The sequence below is a fragment of the Gobius niger genome, assembly GCF_951799975.1.
Source record: "Gobius niger genome assembly, chromosome: 18".
Classification (NCBI taxonomy): domain Eukaryota; kingdom Metazoa; phylum Chordata; class Actinopteri; order Gobiiformes; family Gobiidae; genus Gobius; species Gobius niger.
In genome coordinates this window covers 14,401,239-14,420,995 of record NC_136869.1, presented here as the reverse complement: position 1 = coordinate 14,420,995, position 19,757 = coordinate 14,401,239, and the positions used below count along the sequence as shown (strand labels likewise).

The window sequence follows — 19,757 nt, the reverse complement described above, 5'->3', positions numbered from 1 at the left end:
AAAAGCCAAGGCGAGAGTTATTTAAGCTGAACAAGTGCTTTATTGGTTTGAGAGAAAACTGATGGAATGGAGAGTATTATCGTTTGCATTAGATGTGATGAACATTAATAAATACATCATTTTGGCCTCTTTGCCACAGAACGGAATTCTCTCAACACCAGCCATTGTCAGACAGCAACACCAAACACTCGCACATACACACGCGCACAAACGATGCAACAACATAACCTGTGATTTTTTTTCTTTTTCTTTAAAAGAAACCCCACAGGACCGCTGGATTAGACCTGCATCCCACAGACTGTTATTTCTCTGCTACAAAGTTGTTCAACGTAAGGCCATGCAGATCCTATGAGACGTCCACTAATTATATTTTTTTTGCATTTCCATTAAACTGAATGGCTGTTTGTGAGAAGCTTGTTACTGTAGATGCCTTCACATGAGAGGGATACAGAAGTTATAAGCTATTTTTTCCCCATAAAGTAAAAACAAAAAAACAAAGAATTTGCCCATTGAAATATAAATTACACATTGTTCATCTGGCTCGTAATGGGACATTTTCTAGATACTTTTGGCAGGTTTTTGTGGCAGCAGGTTGACAACAGAGACCATAGAGTGTATGTGGAAGAGCACAGAGAAGTCACAAAAGCTTCTGTTTTGGTATGTACAGCAGCAGAACACGTATAGCATTGAACTTGCATCAGTATCGTATGGTTTTTTTGCCTCCTTAAAAAGAGTTTGCCGAGAGTGCGCGCTCCCAAAAACAGAACAAAGGTGAGTGTGTGTGTTTTTTTTTCTACTTCATGCACTTCATACTAAGTGAGAAGTTTTACAACCAGTAATGCAGTGAAGTGACCACGAATATTCCACGATATTATTTTGAAAACAGACATAAAGAGAGGAGGGGGGGAGGGCGGGACAAAAAATACATTCACGTAAAAGGTAAGACATGAACAAAAAAGGGAAGAAAACATCAACAACAACAACAAAAAAGTGAAATCGTGGCTGCGTGTGTTCTTAGTCAGGGGGGGGTAAAAGCAATGGCGATAGATCCCTTAAAATGGTGGTTAGTTTAAGCAAATAGGAGCACATTAAAATAACCACAGCACTCACACACTCCACAGCTCCACACACTAAAGGCAGGACTAGCATCAACATAAAAAAAAAAGCAAAAAAAAAAAAAAATCACTAATACGTCGTTACAGAGGGGGGGCCTGAGCACATCGAACATTTCCATTTTTACAAAACAGAACCGGCAAATCTCCAACGAGCAATTTTCGTTTGAACAATCATCATCAGTATGGTATTATTCCACTGACACAACAGCGAAGGAGAGAAATAAAAGACGACACACACACACACACACACACACACACAAAAAAAAAAAGGGTGGGAAATAAACACCCCTTTAGTAAAATAACATTTATCTTTGTTTTTAAAAAAAAGAAGTATAAAATTAAATAGTTTTGGAGTATAAAGGCACACATGTTGCACAGTGTATACAATGAAAACGGTAATTTAAAGCGTGGTAGGGTTTGACTAACGACACAGGGGGGACGACCGGGATAATCGGAAACATCGGCAACATGCTTTTTTTTTTTGCTTTTTTTCTTCTTTTACATCTATATTAAGCTGTAAAAATTCAAACTTCATTTAGCACGGCACAAACACTCATCCGTCAAAGTGGCTCATTTTTAAATAGATTTATATCAATGACCAATGTAAAAATATAAATGTGGATATAATTCTTTTTTTGTTTGTTTTTTATACATCGAAGCATATCGTAATGGAAGCTTTTAGAAGGAACCGTCGATGGAGAGGGGGGAGGGACAAAAAAAAAGAAGAGGATTTGTTTTAGTTGGTTATCAGGGGATTGATACACAACGTCACTCGCGCACACACATTTTCAACACACAGGTAAAATATTGCATTTCCCTTGTTAAGACCGTAATATATCAACTTGCCGGGATCTTATTCGTAACATTTGGTTCCGTTTTTCCTCTTGTGCAAAATATACATACAAATACATCGAACAGAAAAAAAAACAAAAAGAAAGTATTACTATATAAATTCATAAAACTGCCGAATTTCAAAACACAGGTAAAAACCGCGGATAAAAAAAAAAACATCCACGATAACGACACACGATGAAAACCGAAAAGACGCGAGAGGTTAGAGACGATTTACGGCGTTAGTCACGTGACCTGTTAGTTTATTTTTCAAACAATCTTCTTCCCTCCTTTTTTTTTTTTTTTTTTGAACACTGACGCGCACACACCCAGAGCAGTTACTGCGTGCGCTGGTACGATGCGGAGGTAAACGTATGCCCTGAAAATCACATGCATAGTCACTGCAGCCTGGTGTCAAAGTCAACAATTTCCCAAAAAAAAATCAGGCTTGTAACATACTAAGAGGGCTGCGCAAAAGCTTAGGGAGGAGGGGAAGAACGCCAAAAACAACAAAAGGGCAAGGTGATTTTGTCGGGTCACTCGATATTGTGAACCCTGGAGATTTTTGTTATTATTGGCCTTTCCTTCTGTGACCCCTCCCTCGACTTCCACAGTTTTTCCTAAGAGCTGTACTCGTTTGCCTTTTTGTTGCGGCGCATGTAACAGAACAAACACTCCTAACCCCCCCCCCAAAACATGAAATAAAAGTGCAAACATGTTTATTCATAAGGTGCTGATGGCAACAGAACGACAAGGGCTGCTGATGATCGAATGTGATATCCGTCAAAACGAGGACGTCGCCACGGAAAGCCTGGGACATCTGCCACACGACACGACATTTGACAACTACCGAACTACTGAACAAACCGTGTAAAACTGAACACATTTTTTTTCTTTTTTTTACTATTTTGTGCACTCAAAATCCCTCTTTGACTGATGTAAACAATTGGTGCTCGCAAATAAATTACAATTGGAACGAAAACCGTCTATTGAGAGTGAATGTGGCAAGATGAAATGGGAGGCTTAATCGCAAAAGACTAAAATGGAAGGACTTGTTTTGGCTGAGCTCTTTGAGTATTTTGGGGGAACTGGCTGTTGGCCTATTGGAAGACTGCTTCCCACTCCCTGAAATGAAGCGTTTGCATCCTGTAAACGTTTTGATAATATCGCGCTCGAGCCTCGTCTCACGTGTGCGAAACGTCTATAAACAACCTCCCGTGAACACAACGGAAAGACATTAACACTCTGTACTACAATAAAACGCACGGTGCTGGATGTTAGAAATAGAAAGCTATATTCCCACTTGAACGGGAACTATGAAATTGCATACAAATAAACAACAAAACAATGACTTGGACACTTGCTTGTAACACCCTTATTATCCAAAGTAACATGAACAAACTGAGGGCAGGTTACATGTAAACGAATGGTGATTTTAGCTGCAGACTGTGAACCCTTGAAGAGAGGCGAGTTTCAAGGCGGCTTATGCCCAAAGCTCCTGGATACCTCCTCTCTCCGAGGCCCCCTTCCTTTTCCCCGCTCGTCTCCCCCTCCCCGTGTGCCCCGTGTGCCTCTGTGCCTGCTGTGGACCTCGGGGCTATGAGAGGATAGTGGTGATGAAATCGTAAAACCTCTTGGAGTACTGCTCGGGGTTCACGGTGGAGATCTCTGCTCCGGCCTGCACAGGGACACACGCACAGAAAAGTTTCAAGATTTACCGTAATCTCACTGGGCCTGCACAATATGAGAAAAGAAACTGTCGGGAGTGTTTTTACTGAACCATTTCAAAATATCATGCTTCATTCAATTTGAAAAAAAAAAAAAAAATTGCTTAAAAAAAAAATAAAAAAATAAAAATCATGACTAAAACGGTTAAAATAATAAATATGTTCTTTAGAAAATCGTGACTAAAACTACACTTTTAATATGACGAGCACTTCACTCTCATTATTGAAAACTTTCAAAAAATATTTGAGCAGGAATGGATGTAGGATGTAGTGAATATATTCAAAAACTCAGGTCTGTTGAATAAAAAAAAAAACTAAAACTAAAATAAAAAATGTGTTGTATTGAAAATAAGAAAGGCTTTTTTTTTTTTTTATTGTGTTGTGATTTCAGTATACCTACATTTAAATTCACTGATCAGAAACATCACAATAATGTCAGAAAAGACATTGCGTCTGAAGTTTAAGGACAGCACAACTTTTCATCAAAGAAATACACATTCAACTCTTGGCATAGCTTTAAAATCTGTGCCTAATACTTTTACTTTTTTAACTTGAAGAACATTTGAAAGTGGTTACTTTTCAACTTTTTACTTGAGAAGAACTTTCATCAGATACTTTTACTTCAGTTCTTTGCTCTTGTGTTGGTTCTTTTACAATTTGAGTACTTCCAACCACTGGGTAACAACAATAATTCTCACTCTTCATTCTTTTACAAAGTTGGTCAAGTTTGTGCTCCATAAAGTTCAAGTGCTTTACTCAAAGAAAAAAAGTCGGGTAAAATGATGGGGAAAGAAAGCCTGATTAATGGGAAACCAAGCGAGTAGAAGCATTTTTCTAATTATATTACAGGAATGCACACACAGCAGTTTCCCGTCACTTACCCCATGTTTGACAGTCTTTGCAGCATGCGCAGCTTTCTTCTTGGCATCATAATGTTGTAGGATATCAATGATAGCCATGAAATAAATCTCCTTCTTAGTAGCATCTGCAAAGAACAAAAGATTAATTACTTTGTGTCCAGCAGAGGGAGCTCTTAAGACTAAAATGAACTAAAGTTAAAACCATTGTGCATTGTCCAGAGCTGAAATATGACTGAAATATTGTGACTACATGTGCGATTTATTCAGTAATTTCATGATAAATCCAAACTATTATTTATTTGACCTAAATAATGCTTCTCATATAAACCATTCAAACTGTGATGTGGGCTTAAGTGTACTCACTATCGTTGCTTTTGATGGCATAAACATCTATGGCTGGGTCGAACTCCCCTGGGCCCAGTGGCTTGGTGCTGTCCAGGGTGTTGCTGGGACTGTCGGGGGGCGTCCCGATGCCCCCTCCGTCGCTCTCTCCCTCCTCCTCGGGCTCGTTGTCCTCGCTCTCCACCTCCTCCTGCTCGGCCCGCTCCACGTCATGGATGCCCACCAGCAGGCTGTAGTCCATGAGCTTCAGCTGGGCCAGGAACTGCACGGGGCAAACGCACAGAGACATTACAGCTAATTATACCAGGAAATGGAGAACTAAACTTCAAAGCCTCTGACCTCCACATCCTTCTTTAGCTTCTCCAGGAACATCTTCTTGTTTTCTCCATCGATGCAGATTTTCATGCCGTCGTTGATGAAGTCATTGTCTTTGTACGTGGGCAACTCTTTCGCCTGTCCGTCAGTGTGAGAAATGAGTAACCAGAAACACATGTATATCCAACAAACTGTCATGTGGTCCTGGGGTAAGCATGTGATATGTTTAAAGGGAAAAATAATGCTTCATTTTTACTTATTCATTTTACATTTAACATTGTCCAATTTGCAGTATCACTGTTTTACCCCAGAGCCTCAGTCTAAAAGCATATTCTTAATGCTTGTATATTACACTTATTATCGGTCACAGGAACAAGAAGCATTAAAGGGTATTTCAAAATGCAACTGCTGCTTATAATAGCACACTCAGCAGCATGTTGAAACACCCCATCTGCAGCGAGGCCTCTTACCTGTGATTAGACAAGCCCGTCTCGGCCAAATATAATCTCAAATAAATGATTGCTCAAGGAGGTTGGCCAATAACATACAGGCTTTAGGCCTCTGTTTTCACTGTAGTCTACACCTCATGCAGCATGCTCACCCCAGTGTAAAGATCCACCCAATGCTTCAAACAGCAGGAGCCATCTAGATTCTAGAGCCAGAAGAGGAGACTATTCCAGCCACTTTTTTCCACATAACCGTTTTACCAGTCAGATCCAATTTAACATGTAGCACAGGCAGCAGCTAGACACAGGCCCGAGAGCGTCCACTGTTTAAAATACATGTGATGGATCCATACACTGGGAGTTGTGGCAGAAAAACACAAAATGCAAACATATATAATTCTGTTTGTGCTGGATACCAAAAAACAAGTAACCTTTACCTTTACCTTTACCTTTACTAGCATTAGTGCTAAAGCTTTATGGCAAATCTTTGGGCATACACTCAAAATAAAGAGATAACCAGGTTAAGTTGAAATTAATATTTGGCTTTGCTGCAGTACCACCGACAGCCTACAGGAAATGTTACATGAAGCGGGACGGTGCCTGGTGTCAGGTCACTGAGGAACAAGAGGGAGGAGTGAGGTAACGGAGCAGCGCTACAACTACAGAGCGTTTCTATGGCAGCAGGACAAGCCACACACAATGGCACTTGGCAGCGTGACCACTCACAACATCAGACAGGAAACATCCCAGCACATATACAGACATCGATCTCCAGAAATGAGATGGGCATTTGGTTCCAAACAAAAGAACGGCAATAAAACAAATGTGAACCTAGTGACGTCTAGCAACAGCATCAGCCGGTCTTTCACCTGTGCCAACACCTCGCATCTCCACATTCACACACCGCACACTGCCGACACTCAGAGCCACAGGCGCCTCTCCTCCATTACAGTACAATGAGATGGGTTTTAGTGGCAGAAACATGTAAAGATGTATCAAAAACACGTCTCTTGTGTTGTATGGGGGCCATTCTTTATTTTAGCTCGTAAGCAGGTAGTTTAGTCTTTCATTGTGTAAACCTTTAGGAAAAAGCCATGCATGCTGTTCGCGTTTCACAGAAAATAAAACTATACAATCCTTTTCCAACTCAGCTTAAGGTCCATTCTGTGGCCATCCTGACAAACAGCAAGTATTCAAATGTGTACTTGTGAAATAACTCACTAAAGTGTTGCCTTTTCTAAACAAATGTGTTAAATGTGGACTGTGAACAACGGCATATCACCTTCTGGAAGATGTGAACAGAAAATGACTTGTGGCACAGAAATAAAAGAATTGGTTTGATAGATCATGCCTGGTATATGAGCCCTGGGTTCTTACTTCTCTTACGTGTTTCATGGCGCAGTAAAAGCGCGTGGCAATCCGCAGTGTTTGCAGCCTTTGCTGAACGTTACCAGATTTGGGCCGCGGGGGCACATCCTCTGGTGGGGGCGGCTGCTAGAAGAGGAGGAGTTAGGGGAGACGCAGGAAAGAGGAGGAGAGAAGAGAGGAAGGCAGTTGGAAGTAAAGACAAACTGTGGCAAATGGAAAAGTCGACAGTCTGTAACGGCGCAGCCAAGTGTTGAGGTAGATTATTTAGATATGTCACTTTTCTAAGTGTGCTCAATTAATTACTTTGGCAACTGCATTGACCTGTTTAAAGTACAGTATGTGTTTTACTACGTCAGACGCTTGAGCAGTTACATCTTGAAATTAATTTAATTCTGTGCTTTCATGCAGTTGCGGGATATGTAGTTTTAAGACAAGCAGGAACTGGAAGGGAAAACAAGGAACAAAACGATATGAGGCGCAGATATATTTGTAATATACAAAATAGTGGCAGGATCTGAAACTGTGTGCAAAGAACTAAGAAGTCAAGTAGCCAGCTGTACAGTAAAGCATCAAAGCATCACATTCAAACTGACAAATGAAGCCATTCAAAAACATCGTTGTAAAACAGCAACATTATTTTTGTAAACCTGGTACAGTACACAAAGCAGAGTTTCAACATCATTTGGGCTTTAGTTTTGATCTGAGAAAAAAGCCACTGTCTGGGAAATACAGCTGCTCTGATCCAAAAACCACAACGAAAACAGCAGAATTAAAAATATTTGGGGAGTAAAAACTAAATACACATGCTGTATACAGGTCAGACAGAACAACAATATATGGGTATGAAGGAGCTGCGGATTAGAATAATAGTCTCTGAGGTGCATAGAGAACATTGTTTACCATGCAGGTGCATGCATGAGGGATATGGTCATGCAGTCAGGGAACAACTTTACTTTTGTTTGTGTAAAACCATTTGGTAAATGTGCTTTCCTGGTGTCACGGTGCACATCACTTCATTCAAACACATTACCACACCAAAATACTTTGTCCCCATTAAGTCATGTTTCAGGCAGAATGTAAAAACATCAGCCTTTAATAATACAATAGAGTTCACAGTGACACGACTAATCTCCTCATACCTAGTGTTTTTAAATTTCTCCTTCGGCCATGTGGTGCCTCTGTGGGTTTAGACTTGAACCAAAAGCTGAGCCGTTGTCAGAAAGAGGTCACACAGTCGGCCCACATGTGTGTGTCAAATCCTCCACTGCTTTGTTTTCCCAGTGATCTCCTCTAATCCCATTAATGTGTTCTTTCTTCTACCATTTATAGTCATATATATGTTCTAAGTTTTTGACGGTCGACTGCACAGGACGCCGCGTCTGAACTTCCTTGAATCTGGACAAAGGCCAAAGTGGACTCTCTCATACAACAGTGAGGACCTCCTTCGGTCAATCGAGCGGGAAATATGCACCAAAACTGCTCAGGAGCCAGACACCACTGCAAATAAGCATCATTTCACTTTAAAGGATGTTCGGCAAAATGTAACACGGGACAATGACACTGTCCCAACAGCCAAAAACAGCCCACATTTTATCACAAACACTACACAGGAAATCTCTCGCACACCCACACATGCACACCGACACAGAGACACGGGGACACACAGAGCGACACATTATGACCATATCTGATTAAACACAGCCCATTCAGCCGCCTCACTCTCACCAAAGCGGGACTGACGGGAGCTGAAGCTGGGTTAGAGGGACAGAGCGGCAAATGAAGAGACTGAAATAGCGTGCAGGGGCTGGAGGGGAGCGAGGCGATGAAGGAGGTGCTAAATGAAAGAGATGGACACTCGCTACTGTCATCCAAACCCGAAGGCAACAGAGCTGTGTGAGCGGGTCCGGGCGGGAAACAGTTTGTTCTTTCTCCATCATCTTCTACAGGCCCAATGAACTTCTCTAACTAGCGTCGATTATAGCTTTCACTAACACCACTGGGAGGGCAGTAATCACCAATCATGGAGGAGGATATTTTGTGTGACCCTAAACGGTGCGCTCGCTAGCTTACTCCACTTTGTTTATGAAAATCAGATTTTAACAAATGAACCCAATCTAAAATATGAAGTGCTTTGAACCTTGACCATACCTTCTCCTTGTCGCTGGCCTCTCTTGCCACAGTTGAACCCTAGAGAAAGCAAGAAAAACGTTACAAAACCAAAGCCTTAATAATAAGTGTCCAAACACCTCGTGCCCCAGGCCGACAGCACCGGGATAAATGCAAGGAAGAAAACCATTACTGTAAAACTGCACTGGCCTCCTACCTTCAGGTCATATTTTTTGTAGACGGAAAGGCGATGTGAGAAGACATTTCGTGTGACAATCATGTAGGTCTCATCTCCGTCGACAGTGAGCCTGTACATCCCGAGGAACTGAGGCAGCAGGGTGTTGCCATGGCATTCAACAATAAACTACAAAAGAGAGCACGAAAATGCAAGAAAAATCCTTAACCTTGTGCATTTGACAAATTCGTTTGATGGGATAATGATGGTGTTGAGTGTGTATTGCTCATAGTTTTAAATACTGGTGAACTATATACTATAGTATAGCTGAGATGAAATTACTTCAATGAGGTTGATGGGTTGAGAAAAGCCAAAAAACCCTCGTTCACTCATAATATCTGATTTTTTTTTTTAAAAAGCATGGAGGGTCACCTGGTGGTACTTCTTGAGGATATTGTGCATCTCGGCCACGTCTTCGCTGCTGATGATTTTGATGACGTAGCGTTTGTCGTAGGACGTGTGGAAACGAGCCCCGCTCCTGCCCTGCGCCTCACTGTTCAGGGGGGCGCTGCGGGTCAAAGAGTTCTGCACAAACAAAATACATGATAGTATTCAGCAGGAGGTAAAAAATATGATATTAACAACCATTTTGAAGAGCAGTATCTTAAGTATCTTAACACCTTAATCTCAGCAGTCGACTACTGCCATGGAGCAACTTTAAAATGAGGGATTAAAAAGTGCAAATTTGTGTAGTAAGTGTCTGAAATATATGGACACATTTCCATTGTTTTTGATGTGGTAACCCATGACGACCATAAAACATGAAACTTTAGTTGTAAAAGCATTTCACAATAAGGACAGTAGTGTAGCAGCTAATCTGCCTCCGCCAAGCCTTTAAACTCTTTACAACATTACATTACAATTTCTCAAAAGTTTTTGTAAACATGAAACAAATATTGGAAATTTAACTTCTGGAACCAGAGTGGGCCCCCATTTTGACAACTTTTTTGACTTTCAAGATTTTCCCCCCAGCCAAAACAACAATATTAGCTGTTTATGGTTATGATGCACAGCCAGAGCAGCTTAAATTATTTTCACCAATTAAAACCAATCAATAAGTGATCACCAATGGCCCGACCTGTCACACACCTCCAACTTTGTTATCAAAGTCGGCGTGCCTTCTGCTCCTCAGCCTAAGCATATGGGGATGTGACCTTACGCCTAAAGTGTGTCCAGACCTGCGCACGCAGACACTAACAGCTGCTGCACAGACTTTAGCTCCAGTAACACGAGCCACAGACCTGGCTCCGTGCCCCATTCTCAAGGCATTCCTCATGTCCTCTGCTCCTCGCTTTGTCCCGCTATCACTGCGGCGCATGTGCAGCCTCTGAAGAAGTCTGGGAGACACTGCTGCGTTTCCACCCAGAGTTCACCATGGTAACAGAAGTACAAGAAGCAAGTACTGGTGTAGTATCACAATACACTCGGAAAAGTACTGAATAGGTACTAATGGTAACACTATTAATTGGAGTAGCTTCAGAAGAGTATACGAGTATTATACTATTTTAATGATGAATATAGTTTGACATTTTTCAAATAAAGCCAAAATAAATAAGAAGTTAAGCTGTGCTGATTCAGGCCAAGCATTTTGGGTCAATAATATTGGTGTGAGATGCATTTGTCGACAGCACACTGCACAAGGTGTTTTGAAGATAAGCTAAATTAGAAAATACAAAATAAAGAAATTTAAAAAAATATATACTATATATCCACTTATTCATGTAAAAAATTGAAATTACCTTTGCATGACCCAATGAATCAGTGTGCAGTGTACTGTTTTGGCCTGAACTTTTCCTACAAATTGAGGAAAAAAGGACTGAATACTGCATATTATGAGCTGCTATAATTTCTCAAAATAGTGTAAAAATAGTAAATCAGGATTAAAACAAGGTCAAAACAGAACCAGGTCAGAGAAATCATATTTAAGTGTTAACTTTTGCACACTTTTGTTTTTTCAGGCTGTATTGGCTAAAAAATAATAAATCTCAGTCAGATAGAAGCCACCAGTGATATTGCGATATATCGTAGCTTGTTGTAGATATTGAATTAACTAATAACTGCAATAACATTAATTAGCCGGTATACTGTGCCGCCTTGCGTATTTCTGTCCACCCCTCATCAGTCAATGAGAAGCCGACACCGAGGCACGTCTTTGAACTGGCCACTGTCTTAGCACCGCCAACTGCCCAGTGACTGCGGCCGGGCCAAGGCCAAGGTAAACACGTGAGAAGGACAGCTGCACTGAGCCGGGACGCCGCGACCTCCAAATACTGCCAAGTCACTGCCGGGAGCCGGGGTTTGGAATAAATGAATAGAAACTGAAGACAGGACGGTTGGGCACTGACACAGACAGAGTAGATCATTCTGCGCAGTAGCTCGTATTGTCTCATAATTCGGACCGTTATGCAAAGTGAACGGGCGCTTACCGAGAAATCCTGGTCGTCGATGCCAAACCTCTCTCTGAGGTTTCGAAACACCAGGGGGCAGTATTCCTTGAACTTGAAATGGCTGGGCATGTTCTCCCTGTGTGGAGGGGAAACACAGTCAGCAAAATAAACATCATGGCATTTGACTGGAGAAGTGAATTGTATGCATAACACAATTTGATGCAGTGTTGGGAGAAGCTTGTCTCCCAAACCTGGTACCCATGGTAACATAGTAAAATAAGGAAGTGCAACAAAAGTAGAATAATTTGCATTTATTATAATCTACGATGAAAATGAAGACCAAACCAGTACTAAACTGAGACTAACTTGGTTAAAAATGTGTAAAGCTCAGAATCTGCCGGCATCTTAGCTTGATTGTATCAAACCTAAAGTTGTGTGTGCTCACTTGTTAAAGAGGTGGTTGTCCACTTTTATCTTCGAATAGGCCTTGAAGTCATCTGGCATCAGCATAATGGGAATCTGAACATGGCTCAATTCATTTATCTGAAAAAGAACAGAAGAAGAAATGGTTTCATTATGATTTTGAAAGACATTTTAAAGCAAAGTCCAAAAGGTTTGGTTATGTGCCTCAGTAACCCTCCTATAATGATGGTACATAGATGATAAATGATTAAAGTGAGTGGCCCTGGTCAGCTGAGGTAAATGCTGAGCCTGTAGTTTCACGGCTCTTCATGGCAGATGTTTGCCGTGAGTCACAAAAACAACTATGACTGTTTGTGTGTTTGTCGCTTCTCTGTCCTGGCAGGTTGCGTGGCTATTAATAGACTTGCGTTTCGCCAAGGTCAATGCAGCGGAGGTGTGATCATGCATAATATTTAACTCATTTGAATGTGATTTCCAACAAAACAAGAGAAAAACACAGCCTGGAAACCTCAAACAGTTCAGGGAGCTGTGAAGACGACCACGTGCACATGTAAACGTCGCTCGGAAAAAGAGACTAAAGCGGGTCAGCGGCAGCAGCTGCACAAAAAAAAAATGCAAGTCCACACATCTGAGCGCCATTCAGTGCAACGCTGCGACAAGCGTTGACGTCACGCGGGTGCTACGGCACTGATGCATGCTGGGTATCTGCAGAGTAGCAGAGGAGATGTCACCTCATTAACAAAGCTGGGTTTCACACAAGGGCCCCGGCACAATGCCTCATCCTTTCAAGTACAGAATGGCGAAAAGTGAATTCAACAAGCCACGCCAGGCAATATTAGAACATATACAGTAGGTCTGCAGAGTACAGTACGTTTCCACATGTTGCAACTAACCAAGAAAACCTCAAAGGAATCATCTGAAAGTCCAACGTAGAAAAAAACTATAGTAAGTTTGCTGAAAAAAGAACCACGTTGATTATCCTAATACTGTCTGAAAGTCCCACAGATTAATCAGTTCTCTTTCAGGAGGGGAACCTACTGTGCATGTTGTTTTAGTGGTAGGGGAAACCGGTGCAGCACTGACTTCCTCAATGCTACTTTTTTTCTACACTAGTCGGAAAACTATCATTTCTACTGTGTAATGTGCAAGTGTCTCTCCTCGCCCATTCAGCCAATATCACTCTCCTATCACTTTGCCGACAAATGTTCACAGTCGCACCACCACTTCCTGAGCGTCTCCATGGTGACGCGGACTGGTTTTCCGGGCCGTAGTGAAGTGCGCTGTGCTGTGTTTCTGTTGGACAGGAAACAGTTGAGGAGAGAGTGCACAGTCAGCAGCAGCAGCAACAGCAGCAGCAGCAGCAGCAGCGTGGCTTAACGTTATCTCAGAGAACAAGTTACAGACGGATGATGTTGTTGCCGCTGACTGCTCACTTACAACGCACCGGAGTCACGCACGCTCTCACAGCTGCATCACAGGAGACCGCAACATGCTAGTCCGCCACTCCGCGTCCTCGCTGGGACTCTTCAATACAAGTAGTTCTTTACAGATACCCGATCACACACTAGGAATTCACTTTAGTGGAAAGTTGCAGGCACGAATTACATACTGCATCTCCAACAATAATGATGGAATTACAAAGGCAAATGAGATCAACCAAGATGAGTAGAAAATGAGTCATAAACATCCAGGTTGGAGAGAGACAGACACCAGGCCTTAAGGGCAAAACCGCAGCATCTTTGAGGAGACAAAATGAAAATCTTTTTGGTTGATTGCGCACCTTTCCAGGAGCCGACCACAATGTCCTCATCCCTTAAACCGACGACCGATGTTTACGTAACGCTACATGCATTAGTCATGCTTATTATTACCCATTACGCACACGCCCATGTGGAGTTAGGGAGCTTAGAATGCCACGTTCTTCTCTTAGTACAAACTGACTTCATTTAACCTTTAGCAGAAATGTGATATTATTCCCTTGACCTCTAAGGCCCATTCACCATTTACACAAAAGCGTGACCCAAATGTGTAGATGAATCATACCGGTAAGACAATGCCTTGGGCGTGTGGAGAAACAGCCTATAAAGGACACCCAGCGCGTTTGAGAACTCTTAATTTTTATGTACTTCTATTTAATGATGTTATTGTCCTTTTTATTGGTAAAAGACGTGACAACGGAGGGGCAAAAACACTTTCCTGAAAGCGCTGTTTACTGAAGCCAAACAGGCCGAACTGAAACTACCGCAGCCGAGTGGAGTCCAGGCTAATCTCTGTATTTAAAGAGAAGTTGCGTTGAGCTGATGGGGCAGGACTCCGCTGATGTCAATGGCAGGTGGACGCAGTGTAACCTAATTTAGAGGAGGAGCTCTCAGCTAAAGTGTCAGCACCAGCTCTTATTGTGTTACTCATGTGGAGACACTGCAGAGAGGGGTCAGCTGGAATAAGGACACAGCGATGAGAAGAGACAGGAGAGGGAAGAGAGAGGAATCTGTTCAACTTAGAAAAAATCAATGTTTGTTTGGAAGATCGTGCAAAAAAGACACAAAAGCTGTCGGTGAAAAGTGTAAAGAAGCTTGAAAAAAAGGGTATTAAGTGATATTTACATATTAACCTAAATGACATTATCCTTTCTGATAGTTTGAGATAGTGCTGCACAAAATGAGAAAACTATTGTCAATATTGTGATAATGATATTATTGCAATATTTTACTGAACCATTTCTACAAGGTAAGTTTCATTCAATTTGAACAAATATCATTTAAGCATTTTTTTTTTTTAATCAAATTGTGTAAAAGAACTTCTAAATCAGAACCAAAACAAATCAGAAACCGAAGCAAATAACGAAAATGAAAACTAAAACTGAACTAAAGTAGTCGGATGGACGACCTCTGATTCTGAGTCATATTTTTGGATGCTTGCGACATGGATATTGTGTCATGGACATTGCAATAACAATCATTTGGCCATGGCAACGAAAATTAACTGCGCAGCAGTTGTTTGAGACATACATTTTGTTTATTCTGCTCACACCAATTTCCCATTATCTCATAAGCATGTCAAGTTGACTATTATTTACAATAGACAAGTGAAACTTGACAGACTGACTCACTGCTGACTTCTCTTTGGTCAGGAAGAACACTAATATCCATTTCCATTTTTAACAACTCGTGGTTCAGTGGAACTTCTATATCTAGGTCAATTCTCTAACAGCATTCTAGCTTTTACTCTGGATTTAGCTCCAACTGCTACATTATATTTGTTTGATTTGTTTCCTGATTCCTATAGATGTATTTGTGTAGAGCCAAAGTGAGAAGTGCAAACAGAATGGTAAAGTTTGGGATGAAACTACGCGTGTCTTTCTGACAAGCTAATGCCATTAGCGATTTGCAAGTTCAGCCCCATTTAGTGCACAATTAGACCCTACGAAGACGAGCCATTTTGTTATTTTTTAGGAGATGACGGAACAATTTGCAAAATGAGAGCAGGGAAACAGCAGCGAAAAAGCCCTCAATAAAACCTATGATAATTTACCGCCAAATACAGTAGATGAAAGTTTGCATGAGCATCCCCTTGTGAATGAAGGCTACTGCAGGATACAAACAAGCTCATGATGACCCGCCGAGTCAAGCTGCTCCTCAACATGTTCTCCTGCGCAGAGGGAGCAGTGATGGATGTGGGCACACAAGTCTTCAACTCACAGTCATTATATATTAAGCGTTGTGCTTACTCTGAGGTATTTATAGTTTCCACAAACCTGGCACTGCTTCTGAGTCAGACGGAGGCCCAGACAGTGAAGGAAGCGCAGGATGGAGCTGGACTGTAAACAGTGGCTTCTTCAGGAGGTATTCATATTCATTTATTCACTCCCAGGTTTTTTTATGCAGACATTTAACACACAGGTACTTAAAGAGGCTGTATCTTTCGCTATCATGCATTTGTAGTGGATAAAAGAACTATATGTGTTTTAGTATCAGATGTACGCGAGTGTTTCGTCAGTCGTATAGCCAACAGTGCTCAAGGAGGGAGCACATCAAAGGTGTCGACGATATCAAATCATGGCCAGCAAATGCAGTATTGATTTTGTAAGAAAACATTGTGACAGGCATTTCTTCCTCCATAGTGCAATCAGACACCACAGGACAGGAATAGACAGGACCACATTCTCTTCCCATGAATTTACACCTCAGCATATGGCACAATCCAAGCCGATTCAACGTCACTACTTTTTTATCAACTAAAGATGAGGCCTGCACAATGTAGGAAAAGATATCGAAGTGCATTTTTGGTTTAGTTTTGCACATGTGATCAGATTTGTGACATGTTTTAATATCAAGGTGAAACTCTTTGTGGACATTTTAAACAAGTCCAGGGTAATTCATATTTGAGAGACGAATGAAATTGCTAAAATGATACAAGAATCACATGCATTTCTGTTCATGTTTGTTAGACGTTAAACTACAAGGTTAGTAGATTTAATAAAATCTGGCTTAGTCCTGATTTGACCTTGAATTCTGTCGAAGGGAACTGAAAGGTCATACATTGGTTACTATGTAGTACAGTTTGATTTTAATTAATTACTACTAAAATGAATAAAAAAGCAAGTTAATGTAAGACATTGCCAGGACAAAACCCTCTCTTTTTGGATACCTGTTAAAGTGTTTATGTTGTGATTCACTTAACAGATAAACACTGACTTTTGATAATATCAGGACAGACATAATCTTTTCCAACAAGACACAGCATTGAAAGCGAACCATTGGCCTAAAAACATGGAACAGATGTTTTTTGCATCACTACAAGAAAGATCAGTGGCCTGGTGCAGAAGGTTGAGGGAACAGCCTGCACTGCTGCATTCTTCAGCTAACCCTCCATTGACTCCTTCAGTCCAATTATTTACAGCACAAAACAAACTGTTTCAAGTTTGGAATTTGAGTGAACTCTTTATATTTGACACTACTACAACCCTCACACCTTTTACTGTCCAGTGGGCCCAATCTGGAAACTTGACCCCCCCAGCTACAGTAGCGTAGAGTCAAAAAGAAAACGGAATAACATAAATGTGGCCTGAGGCGTCACAAATTCACCAATGGCTGCGAGTTGTGCAACTCAAGAATTGTTGGAACATGTGCAATGTCGAAACTGGAGCAAGAGAGAAAGGATTTGATTTGATTTTTTAAAGTAATGTGCTGCTGATGTGAAGGTGAGTCTGAGTCTAGGACTCATCATCAGCTGTGCTACTAGATTTTCTAATGGTACAAACTGGGCTTCAACCCTGAATGTTTATGTGTCCACTGAGCTATTGTGCCCAAGGGGGAGTGACGGCACAGGGAGCTCTTTGCACTCTTTATATTTGGATTTGGAGTCAAACACCACACCAGGCAGAGATGATCGCAGGAAGGGATGAGCAGATAGTTCAGCAGAACAATGGCTCTAAAATTGACTCTGACACTTGGATTTGATCAGATTTGAATGTGAACATTAGACTTGATTATTGGGTCAAATCTGATTACTCGGGTTATATTTCTCTGACCATATAAACATGGCCAGTGGCTACTGTCATTGCAGGTTTACAGTTACAATTAGACGAATGCGGGCCTGGCTCTCACTTCATTTGAACATATGACAAGAGTCCCAGGGCAAATACTTAGCACAGGAAAGGAAACCAGAGCAAAGATAAGCCTTCTTGCATGGGAAGATGTGCTCTCTCATGACATGGAGCCCTTGGAGCTTATCCTCCTGCACAACAGGAAACTGAAGAACACTGTTTCTGCTCTCAGCACCACACACAGAGAAAGCTGTTCAAAATAACACAACATGTCATTCATGATGGTGTTCATCTATAAGCAGAAACAGATTCTCCCACTTGGTAAATGTAGTTATTTGATGTTACAGTTGTTGTAAAAAACACTGGACAGCTGTCATTTGTGATCATGGTCAATCATGATCTGTAATAATAAAAGAGCTGGACTCCGACCGACAGGCACAGGCTTAATGTGGTACATTATAATGATGGGGTTTAGGCGATCATAGGTATTAAAGGTGATGGCTTACCGAGTGGTTGACTCCCCACATAAGCACACTGAGCAGAGGGTCGCTGGCGCGGAAGAGCTTCACTTTCTGTGCAACGAAGTGTTTCTTCTTGGTCTTCGTTTTGCTGGCAATATTTGCTGCAATGCTGCTCGCCGATGCCATTATTACAGAAGACAAGGATGACTGAACTCAATGTAAAAGCCAAGACAGTATTTCTCCAAAGCGGCTCACAGAGGCCACCAGTTCACGACTACGTTATTACCAAAAGCATTTAGCCTTCACGCAATTTAAGTGTCCAAGTTCCCTTCTTCATCCAGGCTTTGTTGTGTGGGCCAGGCACGGAGTAAATGATGTGGGAACAGTTTTAAGCTAACACTGCTGTTCTCCCTTGCCTGGCAGACTGCCACTTCTCTCACACCACATCATAAGTCACTTCTCTTCCTTCCTTGCCACGGCAGGAGTCACTGAGCTGGCGTTAGCTTTAGCAACATAGCTAATAGTAACGATAATGTTTTAAATGGCTCACTTTGGTTCCGCTGGTTGTATTAGAAGTCCGTTTGCTGGTGTGAACAAAAATATATAGGAATTCCCATAAAATGCTGCCAGGTCTGGTTGAAATATCTGAATTGAATGATGATGCTCCGAGGCGAGAGACAGACTTCTAACCCGTAGCTAACCGTGAGTCCTCCCGACCTTCGCTAGCTTCAGCTAAGTCCACCGCACAATGCAGAGAGAGCTCCGTTCAGAGGCTAGCATCGGCTAGCATCAAGCCTAGCTCACAGTTAGCAGCTTACAACAGACGACTCCATCTACGCATAGTCCTCAGTCGGCAGAGATGGCTGTCCTCTCCTGTCCCGTCATGTCCCTGTTCCTCTGATGGTAGAACACGGAGGATCAGAGGAGTCGTGGGGCAGTGCCAAGGCTCATGTGTGCCGCTGTCACTGACAGCTCGGCGGAGGGGAGGTGACAGTCTGCGCTGATTCGCTGCACCCCTCCCTCCCCATGTGGGGCGTATGCTCTCCCGAATCTTTTAAATATTCATCAAAAATATTATTATATTATAGACAATGTGAAAAATATATTTCTATATCATTATTCACCGATTATTGTATTTTTTAAATATTGTTCATTGTGCTGTACTCCAGACTTCAGTTATAGTTTTTTATTTAATTATCTATTTTCAATACGAAGAAATAAATGTTTCTGAATGTGCACATATATCCCAATACCTGAGTATATTAATACACATACCGTCATAAGCTTTGCACATACAGGTATGACCTCCACAGTAGCCTCAGGTAGGCCTATGACAAATGCTAATGTAGACAGGTTTATTATAGACCCTTAGACTTGGTTTAGTCCTGATTTTGATCTTGGTCTGATGGCAGTCTAATTATTTTATGAGGTGGGAGAACAATTGATTTGAGAAGTAGGTTTGACCATTATTACATCTAGTCCACCTCTTGTTCAAGCTTTACATTGTTTTACATCCCCCTATTTATGGTTTCATACTATTATTATTATCTTTTTTTTTTTTTTTAATATATATTCAACTATTACTGTTAGTTTGTG

General features: G+C 41.5%; 1 protein-coding gene across 5 annotated transcripts; it reads right to left on the bottom strand.

Annotated features, from left to right (window-relative positions):
• Positions 1–2,560: 2,560 nt before the first annotated feature.
• Positions 2,561–19,160, bottom strand: pip4k2aa (phosphatidylinositol-5-phosphate 4-kinase, type II, alpha a). 5 transcript variants are annotated; one of them, XM_079575778.1, is made up of 11 exons: positions 18,207–19,160; positions 12,178–12,275; positions 11,772–11,868; positions 9,718–9,870; positions 9,328–9,474; positions 9,153–9,191; positions 7,014–7,130; positions 5,215–5,328; positions 4,897–5,137; positions 4,555–4,658; positions 2,561–3,624 (listed from the first exon to the last, which is right to left on the bottom strand). In XM_079575778.1, the coding sequence occupies exons 1-11, from the start codon at positions 18,345–18,347 to the stop codon at positions 3,544–3,546; spliced, it is 1,332 nt and encodes a 443-aa protein (XP_079431904.1). In that variant the 5' UTR covers positions 18,348–19,160; the 3' UTR covers positions 2,561–3,543. The 5 variants fall into 5 exon arrangements, with proteins under 5 accessions (XP_079431904.1, XP_079431906.1, XP_079431905.1 ...); XM_079575780.1 differs by having other exon boundaries at positions 7,023–7,130; XM_079575779.1 differs by having other exon boundaries at positions 7,014–7,127.
• Positions 19,161–19,757: the final 597 nt, after the last annotated feature.